Here is a 23,695-nt window from a genome sequence, read left to right on the forward strand (position 1 = left end):
TTCATCACATAGAGACAAGTTTTATGAAAAAATAAATAAATAAATAAAATATGATGTATTATTCAACTAAAAGATTGAATACTTACATCAAGGTTTGAGTAAACCTCAGATCTCTCCTCTAAAGTGAATGTTCTCACTTATTGTAGATCCCTTTTGCTAGACATCTTTTTCATGGATCTCCATCTTCTTGGTAATGGTCTTGCCTTTAGGAATCACTCATAAGCCTCCTTGAATGACCTTGGAAAACTAGGCTTGTGGGAGCCTCCATTAGATGAGAACATAAACCCTAATTTTCTAGAGAGAGAAAATTTATTCCTTTTTCCTTCTCATAAAATCACACCCAAAATATACATAGACCATGTATATTTATAGGCAACATAAAGGTAAAGAAAAGGAAACAACAAATCCTTCTCCATCTCTAATTCATATGTCTCAAATCTAATATGATTCCAATATCAAGTTGGGCTATGAGTGAGAATCCATTGGGCCTATTATTTTATTGGCTACAATGAATTAATAATTGGCCCGGTCCATGGACCCAATTCAATTAATTCATAAATTAATTTCTACTCCACTAAAAGAAATTAATTGAACTCCAATTAAATAATAAATAACCTCTAAGTCAATATTGCACTTTGACCCCTCTATGCATAATTAGTTATCGGATAAATATAGCCATCAATCCGACTACTTAATTAATATATTTATTTTGGTACCTTTGATTATTTCTGGCTCGATCACAATAAAATATTTGTTTGACAAAAATAATAATTTAAATAAATAAATATATAATAAATCATTTTGTCTAAAAACACACGAAGGCCTTCGAATTTACTTTGTGATCAACCATAATCAATACAAAATAAATACAAGTAGCAATGATGCAAATATTGAAAATATAACCCTCTAACTATTAATTACATAACTACCCAAAGTGTCGGTCTAAGGATCCCGAAGAATCCGCCAAACAAATCAAAGTAATTATTAATTAATAAAAGAGTCTATACTTTTCTCATACTTAAGAGTCAAATGCCATGACGGTGATAGGGAGTAATTGCATACGACGGCTCTCGCAATATATGTCAACCTAACGCGGATCCAGTTCAAGTCTTAATTAATTATGAGTCCATCCATAATTACCGACTATGAACAATTTATAATTACTATTTATATATCATGCATTGATTGCCATCACATACATATATATAAATATTGCGTGTAATTACATGGACACTATCAATTTCATAGTGAATCGAAATATAATACATTGAATTCACCAATTGTATAAAACATAAATATTTCAGAAACGTCAGGAACATATGTCAATTAATCCAAACAGGAATTTGCTATGCTAGGGCATATAAATCCCAACAGCTCCCACTTGCCCTCATAGCTAATTCAAATTGCACCTAACTCCAATGTTATCCAGATGATGATCAAAATTATTGATCAATGACACCTTTGATAATGGATCAACAAAGTTGTGTTCCAATGCAATGTTCTAGCTACAAGTACATTTTCTTGCCGGATAATATCATGTAGAACATGATACTTCCTATCAGTGTATTTTGTTCATCTATGGAACCTTGGGTCATTGGTTTGGACTACTTCTGCACTATTGTCGCAATATAGCTCGATAGGCAGGCTAGTATGCTCCACAACCTCTAAATCAGTGAGATCAAACCAATAGGCTTATATTGCCACTTTTAAGGCTGCAATATACACCACCTGCAGGTTTGAGTCAACAGTTGAAATCTGCTTGACAATCTACCAACTGATTTCCCTTCCATTAAGTGAACATACACTAAGTCATGAACCTCATAGTATCTACTTCTGATTGAAAATCAGAACTAGCATACCTGACTAGGACCATATCATCACATCCATAAATGAATATGATATCATTGGTTCTCCTTAGGTACTTAATGATATTTTTCACAATAGACCAGTTGTCAAGTCCAGTATTGGACTGATCTCTACTGACTATCCCTACTATGTAGCGGATGTCCTGTTTGGTATAGACCATGGCATATATGAGACTCTCATATGCCGAAACATATTGTTCCAGTCTCATTTGCTCAATCTCCTCTGCTAGTCTTGAAAAACTAGTTACTAGAGAGAGCGATCCATATCAATAAAGCAAGAACTCATTCTTTGAGTTATGCATACCAAACCTGGTCAAAACTTTATCAATGTAGGATTATTAAGATAAGCCTATTTTCCTTTTAACCTGATCTTGCAAAAGCTTGATCCTAGGAATCTAGCTTACATCCTGAAAATCTTTCATTTAAAAGTAATTGAACAATTACCTCTTTATTGATGACAAAACTTCCACATCATTCTAAATGAGTAGGATGTCATCAATATATATAGAATTAGAAAAATAATGACATTCCCTTGTACACTCATGATTTATTCACTAAGAAATCTTCTGGTATCTTTTTGTAGATTAACTTGCCTTTCATAGGAATCACCCTACTAGAAAGTTCTACAAGATCCCAGAATTTATTAGAATACATAGATTCCAACTCTGATTTCATAGTAACTCACCAAAACGATCTGTATCCACATCGGTTCACGCTTCTGTGTAGCTTACTGGGTCCAACTCATGTTTAACAGGGATGTCCATAATGGTCTCACCTAAAAACATGATTCTGTCGAATTGGATAATAATCCTCCCACTACATCAATGTACCGATGCAAGAATCTGTGTAGTAGATGATGCTAACGCATCAATAGGGAATTCATTTATTATTCTCAATCTCTATAATAAGTGTGTTCACATGTGATACATCTGGTACTCATACCATATTCTCTAACATTATGCTACTAGGTATATAATTCATAATATGATCCCCCTATAGATAAACAGTGAGTGTAAACAATCAACTTTTATCATTGAGATCATAAAATAATCCATTCTAGTGACTTTTAGAGTAGCTATCAAATCTATCATGCGTACGATCTGTTTCCAACTTACTTGTCCATATCAAGCGCACATGTGCAAGACTACCCCATATGTGCATGTGATTCAAACTAAGAATTAGTCAAAACCACAGCTCAACGGTATCCTTGAGACAGACTAAGATGGAATGCAGTTCGTAATGCGCATCGATGTCATTAACGCTAAACTCTTAAATGAAAGAGATAATGTAGCATAGCTGATCATAGATCTAACCATGTTAAGTGGAATTATGTTATTCCTATTTGACACCTAAATACATTTAGCGTCAATTGCGGAAAACTGGTACATCATACCCTCATTGACCATATAGTCTTTGCACTATCCCAAGAAATACTCATATCCTCGATCAGATCGAAGTGTCTTGACAAGTTTATCTAATATGTGTTCCACATCAGTCTTAACCTTCTCAGAAAATACCAAGAGTTTAAGACTTGTGTTGCATCAGATAAACTTATCCAAAACGTGAGTAATATTGCTTGGATGTTCATAAGACCACACGTGTCAGTGTGTACCGACTCCAATTGTCCTTTATGTCTATTTCATCTGGCTGATTAAGCCCTAAGAGTTATCTATCTTTCAAAACAGGGTTCACAAGTTTGGTTTAGGCTCCCCTGCCTTACTAGGTAATTAACCTTCTTTGACCAATCTTTGAATCTTATTTTGATTGATAACAACCCAAAAATAGACATTAAAAATACAATGAGTCAGGAATAACAAATTTTCTCTTAACATTCAATCTAGAAGATGCAACATTAGTTTCTACATCCTGCAAATCTTTAAGAGTTTGTGATTATAGTATATTAACCATCTTTCAACACACCAGAAGTAATCGCATATCTATTCAATTTTATAAAACCAGTTTTACAAAATAGCAACACAGTTTTTATAAACCACAAGTGAAACAAGAATAAGATAGCGTCTAACTTCTGTGTATAAAAATAGTTCTCTAATACTAATATCCTCATACTCTCTATTTTCAGATGTAATACTCCCACTGACTTAGCTACAACCTTGGCATCAGGTCAAAAGATAAATATATACCCATATCATCAAGGCTTCTGGATTCCTGAAATCCTTACAATAAATTGCAAACATGTTTAGTGGCTCCAGAATCTATCCATCAGGAATCAATAGATATAACCACATAACATGGCTCAATAATTAAATATATATTTTCCTATGCCACGTCATTGCTTAGACAGTTTATCCTTTAGTGTCTTAGTTAACGGCAAAAGAAACAGTTTCATTCGCCCTCAACATACACTGCCTTATTCCCTTTAACCTTTTAGATACCTATGTTTTGTGCTAGCCTAGTCCTATTATCATTCTTCTTCTTTGCTTTGCCCATCCACTTGGGCCTAGAAGAAGATGGTATAGACTAGGTTAGATTGATAGGAACGCCCATACTCTTGATTATCCCTTCATCTATTACCAATTCTATAAGAATATCAGCGAGTGTGAACTCAAACTGATTCCTTATTTAGTTCACTCTAACAGAGTCGAATGAGTTTGGTAACAAGGCAATAATCGTGTCAACTTGAAACTTACCATCCAAGTCAGCCTTATTGATCTCCAGCTAATTTTTAAATAATAAACAATCATTTTCCAAAATTTGATTTCAAACTGGAGTTCATCAGGCTATCTTGATGGTATTTAAATTTGACACAGTACTTAGGCATATACTCTATCTAATCTCACCAAAATATCTCATTGACATTTAATATGATGCTTGAAGAAAATAAAATAATACAAATGTTAGCTTTGAAGTATATTCGAGCTAAACTCTAGAATATTGCACCAAGTCATATCATTTGCCTTATCTAATTTATTAAAAGCATTAATGTCAAATTTGGTATCTCAAAGTAAAAGAGATAGGTATAGGAGTAATAAACACATTTTGTACCCTTACGTTGTGAATAAAATATCTAAGTTCATTTTCCAGTCATTATAAATAAGGTCCAATATCATAAAATATGTAAGCAAGCAGATAAACTGGAGTAGACATAATTAATTTGAATATAAATGCATTCATACAACATGCAAGGTGAATTATTAATTCTGTCATGCATATTTAAAATTAAAATGAGTTTGTTAACCACATAATATAATAAATCTCAATCGAACAAGAGATCATTATCATTATTGATGAACAATCCCTTTTAATTAATGCGGGTCCCTCAACTCTGTAGCATAATAAATCAACCAATCAATATGTCAATAACTTATCCCGTTGGAGGAGTTCATTATTACTATTGTTGAGATTCATTTACTATTAGGTGAGCACTTCCATTAAAATAATAATATGTGGGTCCCTTAACCACTGCATGAAAAATCGAATAACCAATACGCCAATAACTTATTCGGTTGGCGAAGTTCATTATTGCTATTGGCGGGCAAATCCCATCATTTCCATATCTCTTAAGACAATGCCTTATCTATCATATGAAATGATTCCCGATTTAATTTAGCCTTTCTAAAATCACCTAGTATAGACCACTTCGTTGGGAAGCTAACACTATTGATTTTAGATTGAGTGTATAACGTTATTAAAACTCTAACGAAAAATTAAACATTAAATATGTTGTCATTATAATCTAGACTCTTTAAATCATGCGTAGGGCCTTATTTTTAAAGATCTAATTACAATGAACATTTAATATTTGTATTTTCATGAGACAACCATTCTTGTAATATTAAGACTCTTCAAATCATGCGTGGGGCCTTATTTTTGAAGATCTAATTACAATGGTGTTAATAACAAAGGCCATGGGGCAATGTATAAAAATCCCCGCTCCCACTCAATTTTTAATCATTCATAATTAGGGTTTTCATTTTATTCATTTACATGATATAATGCATGCAAAACGTCTTGATTTTAATCCAATTAAATTTAGAAAATATTTGGACTTTAAACGATTCACTAATATTTAATTTGAAGCACACTTTAAAAATAATTTACAAAAATAATTTTTCGTTTCCCAATAAGTGCCCTCAAATTAATTAGTAATCTAATCCAATTAATTTTCATAATTTAATTAATATAAATCAAGCCATTTAAATAAATATCATGGATCCAATGCATGAACAATTATAACAACTATTAAATTATTCCATGCATCAAATAATAGACAGAAGCAATAAAAATGGCCAATGGATTCAGCTTTTAACATTTAAAAACTATTCTTGCTGTACGGGCATCCTTCAACTGTTTGTAAACACCCATAGGAAGCTTGTACGCATCAGGAGAAGCAAAACGCCGCTTGAAACGAGCCCGGAGGACCTCACACGCGCTGGCACGCGCCTAGGGCAAGCTGCACGTGCTCCCACGCGCTCCCACGCGCCGGCACGCGCCTGGGGCGCGTGGAATGCACACTCACGCGCTTCCACGCGCCTGGGGCGCGTGGGACGCGCCTTCACGCGCGTGGAGGTCAAGCTCCCTTGGCTGGCGCGTGCAATGCACGCGCCAGCATGTGCACTCTCCTGGCGCGTGTGGAACACGCGCCAGGCTCACCATCTTGACGCCACACCTGATCCGGGCCACCTCCGACGCCCCTTCTCGCCGCTGGCGAAGCTCCGGCCACCGGAAAAACGCCGGAAAAATTCCAAAAAATCCAAAAAAATGCCAGAAAATTAAATTAAGCCTCAAAAAAATTCCAGAAAAATTCCAAAAAATTCGGAAAAATTCCAGAAAATTACTGAAGCATAATTTAACCCTTTTGGACCTTCTTGAAGCTTCATAGCATCCTTTGACGAAGATTACATGGCTTTAAAAATATTTACAATTTGAAATACAATGGAAAAAATTAAATTACATCATTGAACTTTCAAACGGCTTAATCAAAGCCTTAATTACATTCATCCAAAGATAAAATTACATTAATTTAACCTATAAGCTTCATCCATGGCCCAACCATACATCATCATTCATTCACAATTATTCATACATCATTATGTATCAATATATATCAACATATTAAATCATACATCAACATACATCAAAAAATATATATGAATATAATTTTGGATCCATGAATGATGATTTTCATAAAATCATGATCTCTAGTAATGAATCAAACCATGCTCTGATACCACTGTTGGGAAACGTGCTAGTTTTAAAAACTTTTCGAGGGATTTAAATTCATAGATCTTGATTCATCACATAGAGACAAGTTTTATGAAAAAATAAATAAATAAATAAAATATGATGTATTATTCAACTAAAAGATTGAATACTTACATCAAGGTTTGAGTAAACCTCAGATCTCTCTTCTAAAGTGAATGTTCTCACTTATTGTAGATCCCTTTTGCTAGACATCTTTTTCATGGATCTCCATCTTCTTGGTAATGGTCTTGCCTTTAGGAATCACTCATAAGCCTCCTTGAATGACCTTGGAAAACTAGGCTTGTGGGAGCCTCCATTAGATGAGAACATAAACCCTAATTTTCTAGAGAGAGAAAATTTATTCCTTTTTCCTTCTCATAAAATCACACCCAAAATATACATAGACCATGTATATTTATAGGCAACATAAAGGTAAAGAAAAGGAAACAACAAATCCTTCTCCATCTCTAATTCATATGTCTCAAATCTAATATGATTCCAATATCAAGTTGGGCTATGAGTGAGAATCCATTGGGCCTATTATTTTATTGGCTACAATGAATTAATAATTGGCCCGGTCCATGGACCCAATTCAATTAATTCATAAATTAATTTCTACTCCACTAAAAGAAATTAATTGAACTCCAATTAAATAATAAATAACCTCTAAGTCAATATTGCACTTTGACCCCTCTATGCATAATTAGTTATCGGATAAATATAGCCATCAATCCGACTACTTAATTAATATATTTATTTTGGTACCTTTGATTATTTCTGGCTCGATCACAATAAAACATTTGTTTGACAAAAATAATAATTTAAATAAATAAATATATAATAAATCATTTTGTCTAAAAACACACGAAGGCCTTCGAATTTACTTTGTGATCAATCATAATCAATACAAAATAAATACAAGTAGCAATGATGCAAATATTGAAAATATAACCCTCTAACTATTAATTACATAACTACCCATAGTGTCGGTCTAAGGATCCCGAAGAATCCGCCAAACAAATCAAAGTAATTATTAATTAATAAAAGAGTCTATACTTTTCTCATACTTAAGAGTCAAATGCCATGACGGTGATAGGGAGTAATTGCATACGACGGCTCTCGCAATATATCTCAACCTAACGCGGATCCAGTTCAAGTCTTAATTAATTATGAGTCCATCCATAATTACCGACTATGAACAATTTATAATTACTATTTATATATCATGCATTGACTGCCATCACATACATATATATAAATATTGCTTGTAATTACATGGACACTATCAATTTCATAGTGAATCGAAATATAATACATTGAATTCACCAATTATATAAAACATAAATATTTCAGAAACGTCAGGAACATATGTCAATTAATCCAAACAGGAATTTGCTATGCTAGGGCATATAAATCCCAACACTTTGTACATATAAACCAGCTTGCTGAACACAAACTCCATTATTAACAAATTCTTAAGGATTAGGACAACTTAGACAGAGTAAAAATTAAACGTGTAAACACTTAAATTATTCAATAGTGCCACCTAATTTGATGATGGTGGTTGCGGCTCCTTCAGTGGTAGTGGTGGTTATGGGGTTGGTCTTTTCTACAAAGCCAAACAAGGCTACGGGCCTGATGTTTTCCCTAAATGTGACCAATGTTATTTTTGTAATTTATAAAATATTAATTTTTACATTTTTTTAAACAAAGTGGTATATCATAAGTTTAATTTAGTCATTTAACACCAACTTAACGGATCAGTGACAAAATTGGGGTAATGTGATACGTACCTTTGTGATGGTGTTGGGGTTTTAGAAATAGGTTGGGGTTTTATGATCAAAATTTGAAGGTATCGGAAGTTTAATGATTTTAGACTTTACTTTTTAAGAATTAGATATATTATACACGAGTAAATTGTCCGTGTTTGTTATTTTAACTTTTCTTAACTTTATTCGTGGACTTTTGAAAGGTGACTTCGAGCATAAAATGTCAATAATGTCTTAATTTTTATACAAGAAAATGATCAAATTATTATTTTATAAAATTTAATCAATCTATCTATTAAAAAAACAAATGTTAAGAATATTATTGAACACACATTAAGTTTAAGAAAATATGAAAGTAGTAGTAAATGATAAACGATGTATTGTATAATTTGCCTTGACTTTGAAATTAGTGTGGCTAATTTATCCTTATTTATAATGCTTTGTTTATGTCTTTTCTGTTTCAAAATAAATGCCATTTTTGAAAAATCGTGACTCATATATGAATTACATAAATATTATATTTGTGAGTTGCAGTCTAAAAATATGACACTTATTTTGGATGAGGGAGTATGATTCTATTCCGCATTTTAGTGTACTTGGCTTGACAAAAGATATTCTAAAACCCTGCAGAATTCAGTTGTATCTGAGCATTGTGCCTCCTCTATCATTCAAGTGGGACCCTATTGCGTACAAACGTGTCAATGTTGATATCCTCTCCAATCAGCATCCTACGGTTATCAGAGCACCAAGTTTTTTATATTAAGTACATATATAAGAAGTAGCCCCCCAATGATGACAAATCAACATCCCTACAAAAAGTTGCTTTGCTTTCTATTAAAATGAAGTCCCAACCAACCAAGCTTCAAATCTTTTACTAAGATTCCTCTAACAAAAGAGAAAGCCTCACTTTCTTGACCAAAGACAGCACATCCAAGGGCTTTTAGGACTTTTCAATGTTCTTTCAATTTTTTAATACTCACAAAGAAAGTTCAATTTATCAACATTATGTAAAGGCTTAAATATTTATATTATTTGGTAATGTTAGATTTTTTGACCCGTTCTAGATGCTGGTACATCAACATTAATTTGGTAGTTAACCAAACTCTTAACTACAAATTAATACTTTATCTGCAAAATAAAAAAATGAAAAAAAACAACTAAATTGATAATACCTTAAGTCAATTTTAATATGCATTTAAAAATAAAATTTTAGATTGTATCTTGAATTTGATGTGACGATAACTAAAAAAACATATATGTCATCTATTTTAATATATATTACACTTTATTTTTTAATACATTTGTATTTCATAATTTAACTAGATTTTTTTCTTTACTATAATTTATTTTTTTCTATTAATATTTTTCTTTATATATCTATATATATTATCTTCTTCACTCTCTCAACTTCTGTACAATTTTGTTGAGTATTACTTTAAAATTGAACCATAATAAAAAAATACCAAATCAAAATATAATTATATAAAGTTTTAAGTAAATTTTTTAAATTAAGGTTCTTATTTAAGAGAAATATATTGCTCAGTCATCTTAAAAATTTGTAACTTTAATTATTTAAAGGTTTAATAGAAAAATGTTTCTCAAAAGAAGATATAGAGACAGAATTAAATTCAAATTATTGAGTTATTATAGGATTTGGATTTTATAATAATTTTGTTATTTTTTCTCTCTTTTCTATATTAAGATATTTGTTAGGTTAAAAAAAAATACTTTCAAAATACACAAACTGTTAAATAAACTAACAATAAACTCACATAGTTTGATATAAAATCACAAATCTAAATTTGTGAAGTATAGCCTTTTTTAATTTTAATGGGATAATTTATTGACAAAACTCTTATCTTACATGGTGAAAGTTGAGAAATTTTTTATCTTCATGTGAAATGGACATTTACGGGGTGATAAATTATAGTGTGGTTTAAGAAGCCTATTTTAATTTTACGAATGCTGTTAAGAATTTAGGATGTGAATTATTGATGATTAGGCTTTCAAATTTGGTTCACCAGTTCATGAAAATGTACCTACCAAAAAAAGAAAAGAAAAGAGAAGAGAAAAAATCACAGGAAAATATGTAAACAGATAAGCGTTGAAAAGTGCGCATTTAAACCTTTTAAGCTTGAATTTTTTAGGACCTTATTCTATCTTATTTTTTCGTTTTAGTCTAATTTCATATTATTTCCCTTTTCAGACACTTATCCCCAAAATAAGTCAATTCAGCTAAATTAGAGTATTAAAAGAAGCAATCTCAAGCCTAGTAGAAAAAAGGAGCAAAGTGGTGAAGAAGCCTTCTATGATCGATCGAACCAAGCTCTGATTGATCACACTGTGATCGTTCTAACCATGCCATGATGGATCGAGCATTTTGTCCTTATATTCAGGAAAATTTCCTTTTCGATCGATCCAACCTTTCCTTTGATCGATCGAACACTTTTGATCTTATCCTCACCTACCACTTTTGTCATTTTCTCAAAAATATTCCAAAAATATCTCAGCCTTGTCCTTATCCAAAAAGTGCGCCGCTATGGTTCGATCGATCCAAGCAACCCTGTGATCGATCGAACTGCCTCAAGTGCGTGAAAAACAAAATTCCAGCCAAATAAAAAGTGTGCTCATGGTGCAATCATTTGGAGATCCTAGTGCACAAGGTCTGACCATTAGATGTGACATTTGAGCTTCCTATATAAGGATTTTGGCTATTTTGAGTAAAGAGGTTGATTAGGTTTTGACAAGAGGCTAGAGATTAGAGAGAGAAATACACCATTTGAGAAAGTTCGTCCACTCATTTAAGGTTTCTACCAAGAACACAAGGGGAGGATGATGATTTCTAACATGAAGATAGCTCTTGAAGGTTGGATGACAACATCAATGATTGGCTAAACCATTCTCTTGGGGCTAGAGATAGCCCTAAACATACCTCTTAGACTTTGATATTTTGTAATTAATGGGAATTTGTGTTATGATTCTTGTCTTGATATCTTATATATATATAAATCTTGTTTATACAATGATTTGTGTGGTTTAATATTTCCAACTAATCATTTAATTCTATCAATATGTTTATGTATGCTAGAATGAATGTTCTTGTATGTATCTCTAGATTTTGTGACATTGATGCATGTCTATGTGTGTTAATATTATGAATCTAGTGATGGTCAAGGCATAGTGCTTAAATAGATTACTCTTGTGGTTTGTTTGATGATTGATACTTATTTCTTGATGGATTGTGCCACCTCCTTAGTTTAATTAGTTTAATTTTCATGTCAATAGCTTAGTTGTAGTGTAATTGTCTTATTTTCTTAGATAGGTGAACAATTTATGCTTGTTGTTTGATGTTCCATGCTTATAAATGCAATTAGTATATTTCTCTAATTTAGTGAGTGTGCATTAATTGTGGACTTATGGAATGATTAATGCATGGCTTAATTTGATATGTTGTGTTACTTACTAGATTAATTGTACTACTCATTAATGGCTTAATGGCACACACTTCCATTTACAACACACAATTCTCCTAATCCATCAAATATTGAATGTCTAGAAAGGTAATGCTTAGTGGTGAACTCTATGATCCAAGACTCCTCTCTCATATTCTCTACACCTCATATTATTTTAATTGTTTTACATTGAATTTATTTAGTTTAAATTGTAATCTAATTCAACCAACAAACCATCTTTTGATCATTCGACCTACTAATCCAACCTTGTTCCTATAAGAATACACTTCATTTCCCTTGGAATGATCCCTATTTACTCTAACTACATTAATAGTTAGTAGTGGCAGTGACATTCTAAAAATTTAAACTTTGACCATATTTTATAATTGTTGGGATTTATATGCCCTGGCATAGCAAATTCCTATCTGGATTATAGTGACATATGTTCCTGACATATCTGAAATATTTATGATTTATATAATTGGTGAATTCAATGTATTATGTTTCGATTCACTATGAAATTGATAGTGTCCATGTAATTACAAGAAATATTTATATATATGTATTTGATGGCAATCAATGCATGATATATAAATAGTAATTATAAATTGTTCATAGTCGGTAATTATCGATGGACTCATAATTAATTAAGACTTGAACTGGATCCGCGTTAGGTTGACATATATTGCGAGAGCCGTCGTATGCAATTACTCCCTATCACGGTCATGGCATTTGACTCTTAAGCATGAGAAAAGTATAGACTCTTTTATTAATTAATAATTACTTTGATTTGTTCAGCGGATTCTTCGGGATCCTTAGACCGACACTTTGGTTAGTTATGTAATTAATAGTTAGAGGGTTATATTTTCAATATTTGCATCATTGCTACTTGTATTTATTTTGTATTGATTATGGTTGATCACAAAGTAAATTCGAAGGCCTTCGTGTGTTTTTAGACAAAATGATTTATTATATATTTATTTATTTAAATTATTATTTTTGTCAAACAAATGTTTTATTGTGATCGAGCCAGAAATAATCAGAGGTACCAAAATAGATATATTAATTAAGTAGTCGGATTGATGGCTTTATTTATCCGATAACTAATTATGCATAGAGGGGTCAAAATGTAATATTGACTTAGAGGTTATTTATTATTTAATTGGAGTTCAATTAATTTCTTTTAGTGGAGTAGAAATTAATTTATGAATTAATTGAATTGGGTCCATGGACCGGGCCAATTATTAATTCATTGTAGCCAATAAAATAATAGGCCCAATGGATTCTCACTCATAGCCCAACTTGATATTGGAATCATATTAGATTTGAGACATATGAATTATAGATGGAGAATGATTTGTTATTTCTTTTTCTTTATTTTTATGTTGCCTATAAATATACATGGTCTATGTATATTTTAGGGGGTGATTTTTAATGAGAAGGAAAAAGGAATTTATTTTCTCTCTCTAGAAAATTAGGGTTTATGTTCTCATCTAATGGAGGCTCCCACAAGCCTAGTTTTCCAAGGTCATTCATGGAGGCTTATGAGTGATTTCTAAAGGCAAAACAATTACCAAGAAGATGGAGATCCAAGAAGAAGGCATCTTGCTAAGGGATCTACAATAAGTGAGAACATTCACTTTAGAGGAAAGTTTTAAAGGTTTACTCAGACCTTTGATGTAAGTATTCAATCTGTTAATTGAATGATACATCATATTTTTATTTTTGCATAAAACTTGTCTCTACGTAATGAATCAAGATCTATGAATCAAAATCCCTCGAAAAGTTTTTAAAACTAACACGTTTCCCAACAGTGGTATCAGAGCATGGTTTGATTCATTACTAGAGATCATGTTTTTATCAAAATTCATTATTCATGGATCCAATTTTGATATGCATATATATTTATTTATTGATGTATGTTGATGTATGATTTAATATGTTGATATTTATTGATATATGATGATGTATGAATAATTGTGAATGAATGATGATGTATGGTTGGGCCATGGATGAAGCTTATAGGTTAAATTATGTAATTTTATCTTTGGATGAATGTAATTAAGGCTTTGATTTAGCCGTTTGAAAGTTCAATGATGTAATTTATTTTTCCTATTGTATTTCAAGTTGTAAATATTTTTAAAGCCATGTAATATTCATCAAAGGATGCTATGAAGCTTCAAGAAGGTCCAAAAGGGTTAAATTATGCTTCAGTAATTTTCTGGAATTTTTCTGAATTTTTTGGAATTTTTCTGGAATTTTTTGAGGCTTAATTTAATTTTCTGAGAAATTTTCTGATTTTTTCGAAATTTTTCGGCGTTTTTCCGGTGGCCGGAGCATCGCCGGTGGCGAGAAGAGGCGTCGGAGGAGGCTGGGATCAGATGTGGTGCATGTGGGGTGAGCCTGGCGCGTGAGGAACACGCGCCAGGAGGTGACATATGCTGGCGCGTGCATTGCACGCGCCAGCCAAGGTGGTATGGCCTCCACGCGCGTGCAGGCGCGTGGAGGCGCGTCCCACGCGCGTGCCAGCGCGTGGGGGCGCGTGCCTTCACCTGCAGCATGCCCCAGGCGCGTGTGAGCGCGTGTGGGGCCCTCCAGGCGCGTTCCAAGCGGTGTTTTGCTTCTCCTGGTGCGTACCAGCCTTATGTGGGTGTTTGCAAGCCGATGGATGATCTTCCCGCGATAGTTAGAGTAGTTAAATGTTAAAAGCTAATTCCATTGGCCATTTTATTTGCTTTATCTGTCATTTATTTATTTATGCGATGTATGAAATGTATGGAATATATAATTGTTAATTAATTATTATTCATGCATTGGATCCATGATATTTATTTAAATGGCTTGATTTATATTAGTTAAATTATGAAAATTAATTGGATTTGATTACTAATTAATTAGAGGGCACTTATTGGGAAACGAAAAATTATTTTTGTAAATTATTTTTGAAGTGTGCCTCAAATTAAATATCAGTGAATCATTTAAAGTCCAAATATTTTCTAAATTTAATTGGATTAAAATCAAAACGTTTTGCATGCATCATATCATGTATTTGAATAAAATGAAAACCCTAATTATGAATGATTAAAAATTGAGTGGGAGCGGGAATTTTTATACATTACCCCATGGCCTTCGTTATTAATACCATTGTAATTAGATCTTCAAAAATAAGGCCCCACGCATGATTTGAAGAGTCTTAATATTACAAGAATGGTTGTCTCATGAAAACAATAATATTAAATGTTCATTGTAATTAGATCTTTAAAAATAAGGCCTTACGTATGATTTAAAGAGTCTAGATTATAATGACAAGATATTTAATATATTTTTTATTTTTCGTTAGAGTTTTAATAACGTTATACACTCAATCTAAAATCAATAGTGTTAGCTTCCCAACGAAGTGGTCTACACTAGGTGATTTTAGAAAGGCTAAATTAAATCGGGAATCATTTCATATGATAGACAATGCATTGTCTTAAGAGATATGGAAATGATGGGATTTGCCCGCCAATAGCAATAATGAACTTCGCTAACCGAATAAGTTATTGGCGTATTGGTTATTCGATTTTTCATGCAGTAGTTAAGGGACCCACATATTATTATTTTAATGAAAGTGCTCGCCTAATAGCAAATGAATCTCAATAATAGTAATAATGAACTCCTCCAACAGGATAAGTTATTGACATATTGATTGGTTGATTTATTATGCTACAGAGTTGAGGGACCCGCATTAATTAAAAGGGATTGTTTACCAATAATAATAATGATCTCTTGTTCGATTGAGATTTATTGTATTATGTGGTTAACAAGCTCATTTTAATTTTAAATATGCATGACAGTATTAATAATTCACCTTGTATATTGTATGAATGCATTTATATTCAGATTAATTATGTCTAATCCAGTTTATCTGCTTGCTTACATATTCAATGTAACTGGATCTCATTAATATTGACTGAGAAAGGAACTTAGATATTTTATTCACAATGTAAGGGTACAAATGTATTTACTACTTCTAAACCTAATCCTTTTACTTTAAGATACCCAAGAGAACATTAATGCTTTGAATAAGTGAAATAAGGCAAATGAGATGACTTGGTGCAATATTCTAGAGTTTACCTCGAATACGCTCCAAAGTTAACATTTACATTATTTTATTTTCTTCAAGCATCATGTTAAAATTTTAATAAGATGTTTTGGTGAGATTAGATAGAGAGTATGCCAAAGTACTATGTCAGACTTGAATAGCATCAAGATAGCCTAAGGAACTCTAGTATGAAATCGAATTTTGAAAAATGATTGTTTATTATTTAAAAATTAGCTGGAGATCAATAAGGCTAACTTGGGTGGTAAGTTTCAAGTTGACATGATTATTACCTTGTTACCAAACTCGTTCGACTCTGTTAGAGTGAACTAAATAAGGAATCAGTTTGAGTTCACACTCGCTGATATTCTTATAGAATTGGTAACAGATGAAGGGATAATCAAGAGTATGGGCGTTCCTATCAATCTAACCTAGTCTATACCATCTTCTTCTAGGCCCAAGTGGACGGGCAAAGCAAAGAAGAAGGATGATAATAGGACTAGACTAGCACAAAACATGGGTATTCAAAAAGGTTAAAGGGAATAAGGCAGTGTATGTTGAGGGCGAAGAAAACTGTTTCTTTTGTCGCTAACTAAAACACTAAAGGACGAACTGTTTAAGCAATGACGTGGCATAGGAAAATATATATTTAATCATTGAGCCATGTTATGTGGTTGCGTCTATTAATTCCTGATGGATAGATTCTGGAGCCACTAAACATGTTTGCAATTTATTGTAAGAATTTCAGGAATCCAGAAGCCTTGATGATTTGGATATATATTTATCTTTTGACCTGATACCAAGGTTGTAGTTAAGTCAGTGGGAGTATTACATCTGAAATTAGAGAGTATGAGGATATTAGTATTAGAGAACTATCTTTATGCACAGAAGTGGAACGCAATCTCATTCTTATTTCATTTTTGGTTTATAAAAACTGTGTTGTTATTTTGTAAAACTGGTTTTATAAAATTGAATAGATATGCGATTGCTTCTGGTGCGTTGAAAGATGGTTAATATACTATAATCACAAACTCTTAAGATTTGCAGGATGTAGAAACTAATGTTGTATCTTCTAGATTGAATGTTAAGAGAAAAATTGCTATTCCTGACTCATTGTATTTTTAATGTCTATTTTTTGGGTTGTTATCAATCAAAATAAGATTCAAAGATTGGTCAAAGAAGGTTAATTACCTAGTGAGGCAGGGGAGCCTAAACCAAACTTGTGAACCCTGTTTTGAAGGATAGATAACTCTTAGGGCTTAATCAACCAGATGAAATAGACATAAAGGACAATTGGAGTCGGTACAGACTGACACGTGTGGTCTTATGAACATCCAAACAAGATTACTCACGTTTTGGATAAATTTACCTGTTGCGACACAAGTCTTATACTTTTGGTATATTCCGAGAGGATCAAGACTGATGTAGAGCACAGATTAGGTAAACTTATCAAGACACTTCGATCTGATCGAGGATATGAGTATTTCTTGGGATAGTGCAAAGACTATATGGTCAATGAGGGTGTTGTGTACCAGTTTTCCGCAATTGACACTAAATTAATTTAGGTGTCAAATAGGAATAACATAATTCCACTTAACATGGTTAGATCTATGATCAGTTAAGCCACATTATCTCTTTTATTTAAGAGTTTAGCGTTAATGACATCGATGCGCATTATGAACTGCATTCCATCTTAGTCTGTCTCAAGGATACCGTTGAGCTGTGTTTTTGACTAAATCTTAGTTTGAATCACATGCACATATGGGGTAGTCTTGCAAATGTACGCTTGATATGGACAAGTAAGTTGGAAACAAATCATATGCATGATAGATTTGATAGCTACTCTAAAATGTCACTAGGACGGATTATTTTATGATCTCAAAGATAAAAGTTGATTGTTTTCACTCACTGTTTATCTATAAGAGAATCATATTATGAATCACATATCTAGTAGCATAATGTTAGAGAATTTGGTATGAGTACCAGATGTACCACATGTGAACACACTTATTATAGAGATTGAGAATAATATATGAATTCCCTATTGATGCGTTAGCATCATCTACTACACAGATTCTTGCATCGGTACATTGATGTAGTGGGAGGATTATCATCCAATTCGACAGAATCATGTTTTTAGGTGAGACCATTATGGACATCCCTGTTAAACATGAGTTGAACCCAGTAAGCTACACGGAAGCGTGAACCGATATGGATACAGATCGTTTTGGCGAGTTACTATGAAATCAGAGTTGGAATCTATGTATACTAATTAAATCTGGGATCTTGTAGAACTTTCTAGTAGGGTGATACCTATGGAAGGCAAGTTAATCTACAAAAGGATATCAGAAGATTTCTTAGTGAATAAATCATAAGTGTACAAGGGAATGTCATTATTTTTCTAATTCTATATATATTGATGACATCCTACTCATTTAGAATGATGTGGAAGTTTTGTCATCAATAAAGAGGTAGTTGTTCAATTACTTTTAAATGAAGGATTTTCAGGATGTAAGCTAGATTCCTAGGATCAAGCTTTTGCAAGATCAGGTTAAAAGGAAAATAGGCTTATCTTAATAATCCTACATTGATAAAGTTTTGACCAGGTTTGGTATGCATAACTCAAATAATGAGTTCTTGCTTTATTGATATGGATGGCTCTCTCTAGTAAGTAGTTTTTCAAGACTATTAAAGGAGATTGAGCAAATGAGACTGGAACAATATGCTTCGGTATATGAGAGTCTCATATATGCCATGGTCTATACCCAAACAGGACATCCGCTACATAGTAGGGATAGTCAGTAGAGATCAGTCCAATACTGGACTTGATAACTGGTCTGTTGTGAAAAATATCATTAAGTACCTAAGAAGGACCAAGGATATCATAATCATTTATGGATGTGATGATATGGCCCTAGTCAGGTATGTTAGTTCTGATTTTTAATCAAAAGTAGATACTATGAGGTTCATGACTTAGTGTATGTTCACTTAATGGAATGAAAATCAGTTGGTAGATTGTTAAGCAAATTTCAACTGCTGACTTAAACCTGCAGGTGGAATACATTGCAGCCTTAAAGGCGGCAAAATAAGCCTATTGGTTTGATCTCACTGATTTAGAGGTTGTGGAGCATACTAGCCTGCCTATCGAGCTATATTGCGACAATAGTGTAGAAGTAGTCCAAACCAATGACCCAAGGTTCCATAAATGAACAAAATACACTGATAGGAAGTATCATGTTCTACATGATATTGTCCGACAGGAAAATGTACTTGTGGCTAGAACATTGCATTGGAACACAACTTTGTTGATCCATTAACAAAGGTGTCATCGATCAATAGTTTTGATCAACACCTGGATAACATTGGAGTTAGATGCAATTTGAATTGGCTATGAGGGCAAGTGGGAGCTGTTGGGATTTATATGCCCTGGCATAGCAAATTCCTATCTGGATTATAGTGACATATGTTCCTGACATATCTGAAATATTTATGATTTATATAATTGGTGAATTCAATGTATTATGTTTCGATTCACTATGAAATTGATAGTGTCCATGTAATTACAAGAAATATTTATATATATGTATTTGATGGCAATCAATGCATGATATATAAATAGTAATTATAAATTGTTCATAGTCGGTAATTATCGATGGACTCATAATTAATTAAGACTTGAACTGGATCCGCGTTAGGTTGACATATATTGCGAGAGCCGTCGTATGCAATTACTCCCTATCACGGTCATGGCATTTGACTCTTAAGCATGAGAAAAGTATAGACTCTTTTATTAATTAATAATTACTTTGATTTGTTCGGCGGATTCTTCGGGATCCTTAGACCGACACTTTGGTTAGTTATGTAATTAATAGTTAGAGGGTTATATTTTCAATATTTGCATCATTGCTACTTGTATTTATTTTGTATTGATTATGGTTGATCACAAAGTAAATTCGAAGGCCTTCGTGTGTTTTTAGACAAAATGATTTATTATATATTTATTTATTTAAATTATTATTTTTGTCAAACAAATGTTTTATTGTGATCGAGCCAGAAATAATCAGAGGTACCAAAATAGATATATTAATTAAGTAGTCGGATTAATGGCTTTATTTATCCGATAACTAATTATGCATAGAGGGGTCAAAGTGCAATATTGACTTAGAGGTTATTTATTATTTAATTAGAGTTCAATTAATTTCTTTTAGTGGAGTAGAAATTAATTTATGAATTAATTGAATTGGGTCCCTGGACCGGGCCAATTATTAATTCATTGTAGCCAATAAAATAATAGGCCCAATGGATTCTCACTCATAGCCCAACTTGATATTGGAATCATATTAGATTTGAGACATATGAATTAGAGATGGAGAAGAATTTGTTGTTTCCTTTTCTTTATTTTTATGTTGCCTATAAATATACATGGTCTATGTATATTTTAGGGAGTGATTTTTAATGAGAAGGAAAAAGGAATTTATTTTCTCTCTGTAGAAAATTAGGGTTTATGTTCTCATCTAATGGAGGCTCCCACAAGCCTAGTTTTCCAAGGTCATTCATGGAGGCTTATGAGTGATTCCTAAAGGCAAAACAATTACCAAGAAGATGGAGATCCAAGAAGAAGGCATCTTGCTAAGGGATCTACAATAAGTGAGAACATTCACTTTAGAGGAAAGTTTTAAAGGTTTATTCAGACCTTTGATGTAAGTATTCAATCTGTTAATTGAATGATACATCATATTTTTATTTTTGCATAAAACTTGTCTCTACGTAATGAATCAAGATTTATGAATCAAAATCTCTCGAAATTTTTTTAAAATTAGCACGTTTCCCAAGAATAACACCTTTGCAACTATGTACCGGCTAACGGACATACCTTAAACCCTTCAAATTTTGGATTTAATGATAATGGAAACGACTTGATGTGCATATTTGTATTGAGAGTTGACAAAAGTAAAATTATATTTGAGATTTTTAGTACTATACTTATCATAGGTAAGATAAACTATTTTTTATACTATTAAAACCCTGGATTCAATGTAATTGTTTGTGTAAAATTTAATTAATACACATATTATACAAAGCTGGATTGACGGCGTTAAAAACTGATAGTGTGAAAAAAAAAAAAAAAAAAAAAAAAAAAACTAAACTAATTGTCAATTGCATAATAACAAAATATATTCATTGCTGGTGTTTACAAGCTAGAAATTTTAACGATTAAATCTGTACTTATGCTGGAGTTTTAAGGGTAAGAATAACATTCAAAATTTTAAAATGCAATTATAATTAGTTACAGTAAATTGATAGATCTATTTTTTTAATTGATCAATTATATAATAAATAAAGAAGTAGAGCCCTCTACTCAATTGTATTTGATATAAATAGTCAATTAAAAATTATTCGGTTAGACAATTCACTATTTGGTATGAGTTTACTCTTATAATTATTACCCAATACATTTAAAAAAAATTTAAAATCAAAACACTTTTTAAGTGATTCAATATAAATTTCAAGCGCAAATATGTTAATAGCCTAATGGATTAGTGCTGGATTAGTGTTTTCAATAGACTATGAAGTGTCAAGCTTTAACTTTCTACATTTACTAATTTAATTTCTAATCTTTCTTTCTTTATATATATATATATATATATATATATATTCTTTAAACAACACTGTCACACCTCAATTATATTTTTGTTTTTAGTGTCTAACCTTATCTAATTAATGTAAGGGGCAATTAATAATAATACACACGTAAACATTTTCCTACTTCAAATCAAAGTGACGACTATACCACAGTGACTATACATACAACCTATACAAGTCGCTTCTTACACGTCATATACACTAGAAAAAAAACACTCCACACACAGTACACTGCTGCAACACCCCTTATTTTTGGTCTATATAGCCAGATATTTACATATCATTTGTGTAGTACCTACACATAAACCACACTTCCCCTGTTTAGTTTCTCTGCCTTAAACAGATTCTCCAACCTCCTACCACCGCAACCATGTCGGTGAAAGACTGCAGCCACCACAAGGACAGGCGTAGGAAGCTCATCCGCCGCTTTTGCGCCGGCCTCCTCATCTTCAACCTCATCCTCCTCATCATGATTCTCCTAGTCTGGGCCATCCTTCAGCCCAAGAAACCCCGATTCATCCTCCAAGACGCCACCGTCTACGCCTTCAACGTCTCCGCCCCCAATTTCGTCACCTCCACCATCCAAATCACCATCTCCTCCCGAAACCCTAACGACAAGATCGGAATCTACTACGACAAGCTAGACGTCTACGCCATCTACCGCAGCCAACAAATCACCTACTACACCGGCATACCACCCACCTATCAAGGCCACAAAGACGTCAACGTTTGGTCGCCGTTTATTTCCGGTGTTAACGTGCCGGTGGCTCCGTACAACGGCATCGCTCTAAGTCAAGAACAGGCCGGTGGATCCGTGCAGTTGATCATCAAGATCGATGCACGGGTCAGATGGAAAGTTGGGACCTTCACATCAGGAAAGTACCGTCTCCACGTCAAGTGTCCGGCGTTTCTCACTTTCGGTAGCCAGACCACCGGAATTGTTGTCGGTAACGCCATTAAGTACCAGCTGGTCCAGAGGTGCGGCGTCAGTGTCTGATCCAGTTAATTAACGCCGTTAATTAACTATTGGCTTCTCTCTATGTGAGGTTGTTAATTTACGTATGTTTTGTTTTTTTAAAATATTTTCTGTTTATGTTCTGTAGTGGTATACCACGAGGGTGAAATTGTACATTTTGCTAGTGTTGAATAAATTTAAAAAGGAAATGAAAAAGGAAACAAATAGCAAAATTTACAACCTTGTTGTATGATCGATTTTTAAGTGTCGGTTATAAGAAATTTGATTTAATAAAAGTCAAGTGGCCGGTTCGTAGTTGTTGTGTCATTTTCATTCGGTTTCCATTGTAGCTTGCTTGCTGTTTACTCTTTCACGCACTCACACACATATCATATATAAACAAAATTGCAACCTTAAGGCATGGGCTTAAATTTGTTTAAACTTTTATGGTTTGCATGATTTTTTTTTTATAATTAAAAAAAAAAAATAATAATAATAATAAATGGCTGGGGGCAATAAGGTCAAATTGGTAAGGTTAACATGATGGTACTGTTTCATTGAATTGAAGGGTTAGTTATTAGTAATACAAATATTAGTTAATTTTGCGATTTTTCAGAAACCCTTTTACAAGGGAAAGGCAGGGATTGATAAAAGTATGTTATCTTTCAAAGTTATTAGTAAATTGAATATGAGTTGAGATTATTTCAGTTCATCACCACCAATAATTC

General features: G+C 32.8%; 1 protein-coding gene across 1 annotated transcript; it reads left to right on the top strand.

Annotated features, from left to right (window-relative positions):
- The first annotated feature begins 22,249 nt into the window (after positions 1-22,249).
- On the top strand, positions 22,250-23,294 carry LOC132293228 (NDR1/HIN1-like protein 1). The gene has a single exon (XM_059790607.1). The coding sequence runs from the start codon at positions 22,383-22,385 to the stop codon at positions 23,007-23,009; it is 627 nt and encodes a 208-aa protein (XP_059646590.1). The 5' UTR covers positions 22,250-22,382; the 3' UTR covers positions 23,010-23,294.
- The last annotated feature ends 401 nt before the right edge of the window (positions 23,295-23,695 follow it).

The sequence above is a fragment of the Cornus florida genome, unplaced genomic scaffold (assembly GCF_030987335.1).
Source record: "Cornus florida cultivar Cherokee Brave unplaced genomic scaffold, ASM3098733v1 CherokeeBrave_3.0.0_Hap2_Chr02, whole genome shotgun sequence".
In the NCBI taxonomy this organism is placed as follows: domain Eukaryota; kingdom Viridiplantae; phylum Streptophyta; class Magnoliopsida; order Cornales; family Cornaceae; genus Cornus; species Cornus florida.